This window comes from Halichoerus grypus, chromosome 3 (assembly GCF_964656455.1).
Source record: "Halichoerus grypus chromosome 3, mHalGry1.hap1.1, whole genome shotgun sequence".
In the NCBI taxonomy this organism is placed as follows: domain Eukaryota; kingdom Metazoa; phylum Chordata; class Mammalia; order Carnivora; family Phocidae; genus Halichoerus; species Halichoerus grypus.
In genome coordinates, this window is record NC_135714.1 from 44,542,129 (window position 1) to 44,548,128 (window position 6,000).

A 6,000-nucleotide genomic window follows, 5' to 3' on the forward strand; every position below is an offset into this window, starting at 1 on the left:
CCTTTCTGCTGGATTTGCTGAGAATTCTGGTCGAGGTCAGACAGTTCTTTGTAACCTTGATGGAGATGGTATTTATTATTTGATACTTACAGACCCTATTTTGTTTTTCTCCCCTAGATTGAAACCGAGATTTCAGTTCCTGCCCTGACTGCTGTTGCAACTCCAAGAACTGTAGACCTTGCCCATCCAAGGATCAAGATTGAGGGTCTGTGCTTTGAAAGAGAACGAACTGAACTGCCCATCCGTCCTGTAAGCCACCACTGCCTTGGCATCCTTCACCTCACTTTTTGGTTGTTCCTGGGGTGCTGTTTTGCTACTATAGTGCATAGGCCAAGGTCATTGGGAAAGATAATCTTGAAAGAGTGGTCTGTGGCATGAAGGAAGACCTAGCTGCAAGATATGTAGAGAGACTGGGGATAGAGGGCAAAGAGCATGGGCTTTGGAATCAGTAAGAGCTGGGTTCAAATTCCAGCCTCACCACTAGCTCTGTGATGTGACAGTGTTCCTGAGCCTTATTTATTCATTCAAGTATTTGAATGCCTACTGTGTGCCAGCCATCATTCCCAGTGAACAAGATGGAGAGAGACAAAAAATAAGGGTCGAAGGCGATGAAGAAAATAAAATAGGAAATGACTGACTATGGGTGAGGGTGGGGAATAAGCTACTTTGTATACGGTAGTCAGGGAAAGGCTCTCTAAGGATGGGATATCTGGTGTGAAACCTGAGTGACAAGAAGGAGTCAGCTAGGTGAAGGTCTGAGAAAAGAATATTCTAGTAAAGGGAAGAACATGTGCCAGAGTATTAAAGTGGGGATGACCTTGAAGTTGGGTGGAACAAGGTGAGCAAAGAGATTATAAAGTTAACAGTTCCCACTGGGAGGTCTGTTGTGATTTGAAATAATAGAGAAGGCATTGGTACTCAGCATAGAGCCTCACACATTCAGTGGCTTCCCTCCCTCTTCCTCCTTGACACTCCCCTCTATTCATTGTAGTGACAACTTGGTGCCCAATACAATTGAGTTTTCAGTAAATATCTAATGATCATGTTGCCAAGGAGGTTGGATAAATTTTACCCTCTAAGAACTGAGGATATGATATGGAATTCAGTTAGGAAATAAAACTAGCCTGGGATTCAAAACCCCTCAAGAAAGCATCTTGAGTTTGCTAAAGTGACTTGCCTTGTGACCCTTGGACAAATCACTTTATTTTCAGTTTTTTGGTATATAAAATGGGGGTTACAGTTATTTTTCTTTAGTTGCTAGGTTTGTTTGGGAGTTTATAAAAGATCTTTTTAAAAAGTGATACCACTGCAGATAATCATACTCTTAGAACCCCAAACAAGTCCATACCAGTGCAAAATAGTACTTTCAGGGCTACAGAGGGGTGTTTGTTATCCATCATGATTCTTGCGAGTGAGCATTTAAGAGAGAGAGAATAGGAGCTGTATGTCATCCTTCCAATTTTACCAATAAAGCAACATAATAGAAAAGCAACCTGGCAGGTGTGATTTTCAAAGACCAGAAGGAGTTGATCAATCAATCAACATATATTCCACACCAGTTATGCACTTACTCTAGCTTTTGGCAAACATGTATTTCTTTTTTTTTTTTAAGATTTTATTTATTTATTTGAGACAGAGAATGAGAGAGAGAGAGAGAGAGCACATGAGAGGGGGGAGGGTCAGAGGGAGAAGCAGGCTCCCTGCCGAGCAGGGAGCCTGATGCGGGACTCGATCCAGGGACTCCAGGATCATGACCTGAGCCGAAGGCAGTCGCTTAACCAACTGAGCCACCCAGGCACCCGCAAACATGTATTTCTTTCAAGAAGTTTATATTCTAGTGGGGAGAAGCAGACAATAAACATACCGACAAAGAGATAAGTGAGCAAAGTGAGGTGTTGGTAAATGCTATAAAGAAGACTGAATAAGTGTACTGTAGAGGAGGGTTATCAGAAAGGTTGATGTATCTTGGATGGTGAAGGAAGATGTCCTTGAGAACGTGATGTTTGAGTCTAGAGACTTGAATAATGAAGAGCAGCCATGACAAAGTTGAGGAAAGAAGCTTTCAAGCAGAGGAACTAGCAGGTGCAAAAGTCCCAAGGTGGAAAGAGCTGGATCAGAGGGGCTTTGTGTGGCAAGGATCATCGTGATCAAGGTGGGGAGGGGAGGCAGATGAGGTCAGAGCACTGGGATAGCAATCAGATCATGTAGGGCCTTCTAGGCCACAGTAGGGGGTCTAAATATTATTCATAGCAAAATGGGAAACCACTAGAAGGTTTTAAAGCCTGAGAGTGACATAATCTGACTTGGGCTTCAGAAAGTACATACCTCATAGGGTTATTATGATGATTAAGTGGGAATAATGTAGGTGCCCCACTTAGAACACTGTCTGGCTCATGGAATACACTCATTAAATGCTCATTCTCTTCCTCAGTAACTGGTATGTGAAGGCTAGATCGTACAGAGCAAAAATGGAAGCAGGGAGACTAGTGAGGAATCTGCTGCAGTAATCCAGGAGAGAATCCTGGATGGTGATTCAATTAGGGCCATCACTGTAAAGAGAGGGAGATGTGAAAATTGGGATATATTTTTGTATCTTTTTGCTTCCACTATAGATATCCCGTGCTGCCTTGCTATACAAACCTAGCCCTCGAATAATGGCTCTAGCTAAGGCCAGGCCTCTTCATCAAGATTATCTACCTGACCGTGATGCCCACTGGCCAGTATCTTATGCTGCTATCCATTGCAAAATATCTCCCAGAATTCAAGAACTAGCTAATCCAAATACAAGGTATGTCAATTTATTGCTAAGATGGGACAGGAAAGCTGGGGGTGCTAGGGAGAGGGAAAAATTAACCTAATAAGACCAATGAAAGTAATTGTAGAAATACAAGAAATTTTCAAAAACATCTCACTTGTTACATTAATTGTGACAAATCTATGGTCTTACCATAAATAGAAGGCAGCAGTTAAAGGGTTAGTGGACTAGTGAAACTTAGATATAGGAAACAATTCTGTAAGGGTGGATATGGGATTATTTATCTAACGTATTGTTAAGTGAAACAAGTACATAACAGAGCACACAATGCTAAGAATACTCTAAGAAAATAGATACGTGCCATATATTTGCTTGCAGGTGCCTATAATCTCAGAAGAGTATGCAAGAAGCTAGTAACAATGCTTACTTTTGGGGGGCCCGAGGGAACTTGGGTGGGAGGAAGATTTATTTTTTATTAAATAGGGCTTTTGTGTTTTTTCATGTTTTTGCATCATGTACATGTATGACCTACTTGAAGTAAATAATACATTCAACAAAGAAGAAATGGACTCTAATTCCTGTTTACTTTTTAGAAGATTTCTTAACTTGCCTGAACCTCAGTTCATATTGTTTCCTTCATGAGATAATGCCTGATTCCCCTTTTAAGCATCATCAGGAAAACCTAGGAGAAGCTGAAAAAGTCACAGAAGTCTTCAGCTCAGGGAACAGGGAATGTGTTCATTCTTAAATAATATTTTTAAATTTTTATAATGTGTTTTGCCTTTAAAAGAAATAAAGTTCAACAGCAATGAAACGAAGCTCATTCTCTGTTCATTGACAAAGGAAAGGGAAAAATAAGATCAAGTACTCAGGGTCTACCCCAGTGGCAAAGTTATTATTTGGCGGTAAGGTGCTAAGTGTGGGAACTTCAAAAATTTGATTTAAGTCCACCAGAGGACTACTGGGCTTGTTTTAACATTACCCAATTATTGAAAACTTTCCAGAATTAACTTTCTGTGGAAAGAGCCAAGGCTTTGGAATCTGATAGATACATGAATCTGGATTTGACCACAGGTCATTTTTATAACTTCCCGGAGCCTTCATGTCCTTCTCTATACAATGGGGGTCATGACACCTGTTTCATGGGGCACTTATGAAAAATCAAAACAGAATAATATCATAGAGCCTAACACACATAGTGGATGGTCGAGAAATGTTAGTTCCATTTTCTGTTCATTTTTTTTCAGGTCGCATTCTTTTTCCCCCATTTCAGGTCTCCCGTGCACATTATATATTATGATCCAGATGTCTTTAAAGTCAAGCCAGCTGCTTTGAAAACACAGTGTTCTCCAAGGATCCATGAGTTGGCAGAACCTCTTGTGCGTTAAATACAGAAAGCCACGTCAGTCAGACTCTAGTTATGTGTCTAGAAAACATATTAGGTGACTTAGTTCCCTACTCTGGTCCCATCACCTTATATTCCCACATCCCCCCGAAAACCATAGAGACCTCCAGGGAACACCACTGTGACCATCGAATAGCAATTCCTGCTGTTACCTGTAGTCATGTCTTTAGCAGATTTGGAGACTCGAGCACGCAATAAAAGAGAAACAGAGAGCCTGCCTTATCCTTACTATATCTCCTCACAAGCATCTTGGCCATCTCATTGCTCTGACTGACCTGAAGAAACACTTCCTTATGTTTGCTGGGTTTGTTTTTCTTTTCCTGGAGAAATCCATATTCCCCAGACTCTGCTCAGTCCCTGCTCTAATAAGTCCTGGGAATTGAAATAATTCTTTGTGTTGCTTTTCCAACCTCCCCTCCTTAACGGAGAAGTAACACTGAAATGGCGAAACCTTTTGGGATAACTTGAAATGCATTTCATAATCTGTAGATGAAGTTTAGGGAACAGGTTACCTTAAATAATCACCCCTGCCCCAATCTCTGTTCCTTCACTCAGGCTGCGTCGTTTATCAGGAATGACAGAGAAAGCAAGGTATTTGGTAAGCATTATAATTCTCTGTCAAATTACATCTGCCCAGAGGTTTTTTTTAATTTAATTGTTTTGTATTTACCCCAAAGATACAAATGTAGGGATCTGAAGGGGTACGTGCACCCCAATGTTTATAGCAGCAATGTCCACAATAGCCAAACTGTGGAAAGAGCCAAGATGTCCATCGACAGATGAATGGATAAAGAAGATGTGGTGTATATATATATATATATATATATATATATGATGGAATATTATGCAGCCATCAAAAGGAATGAGATCTTGCCATTTGCAACAACGTGGATGGAACCGGAGGGTGTTATGCTGAGCGAAGTACGTCAATCAGAGAAAGACATGTATCATATGACCTCACTGATATGAGGAATTCTTAATCTCAAGAAACAAACTGAGGGTTGCTGGAGTGGTGGTGGGTGGGAGGGATGGGGTGGCTGGGTGATAGACATTGGGGAGGGTATGTGCTATGGTGAGCACTGTGAATTGTGCAAGACTGTTGAATCACAGATCTGTACCTCTGAAACAAATAATGCAATATATGTTAAGAAAAAAAAAAAGAAGATAGCAGGAAGGGGAGAATGAAGGGGGAGAAATCGGAGGGGGAGACGAACCATGAGAGATGATGGACTCTGAAAAACAAACTGAGGGTTCTAGAGGGGAGGGGGGTGGGAGGATGGGTTAGCCGGGTGATGGGTATTAAAGAGGGCACGTTCTGCATGGAGCACTGGGTGTTATGCACAAACAATGAATCGTGGAACACTACATCAAAAACTAATGATATAATGTATGGTGATTAACATAACAATAAAAAAGTAAAAAATTTGTTTTATTCTCTCCATGGATCAGTATTTTACAAATGAAACTAAGTTTTATGACATATCTAGATTTACATGAAAATGAACTTATCTGAAAACCAATTTTACAGATGGATGAGTTCATCTCCATTGCTTTGTGTTAAGGAAATAACTAGTGTTATGGAGAGGCAATATTATATAGTAGTTTTGAACTTGCATTTTGGAATCAGGCAGACCTGGCTTAGTCTCCCCCATGGATCATTTATGCCAGGTATGTGATTTTTTTTTTTTCAAAGATTTTATTTATTTATTTGACAGAGAGAGACACAGTGAGAACACAAGCAGGGGGAGTGGGAGAGGGAGAAGAGGCTTCCCGCCGAGCAGGGAGCCCGATGCAGGGCTCGATCCCAGGACCCTGGGATCATGACCTGAGCCGAAGGCAG

The 6,000-nt window shown here is 41.0% G+C and overlaps 1 protein-coding gene across 3 annotated transcripts in view; it reads left to right on the top strand.

The window, feature by feature from the left end:
* The window catches only part of SPMAP2L (sperm microtubule associated protein 2 like), a 52,468-nt gene extending 47,385 nt beyond the window's left edge, over positions 1-5,083 (top strand). Inside the window, exons 7-9 of one of the 3 annotated variants that reach the window (XM_036084282.2) lie at positions 118-249; positions 2,613-2,788; positions 4,003-5,083. In XM_036084282.2, coding sequence (XP_035940175.2) covers positions 118-249; positions 2,613-2,788; positions 4,003-4,090 — 396 coding nt within the window. In that variant the 3' untranslated portion in view covers positions 4,091-5,083. Of the gene's footprint in view, positions 1-117; positions 250-2,612; positions 2,789-3,293; positions 3,532-4,002 lie in introns of those variants that run through there. The other 2 variants (XM_036084281.2, XM_036084283.2) reach the window with 2 other exon arrangements.
* Positions 5,084-6,000: the final 917 nt, after the last annotated feature.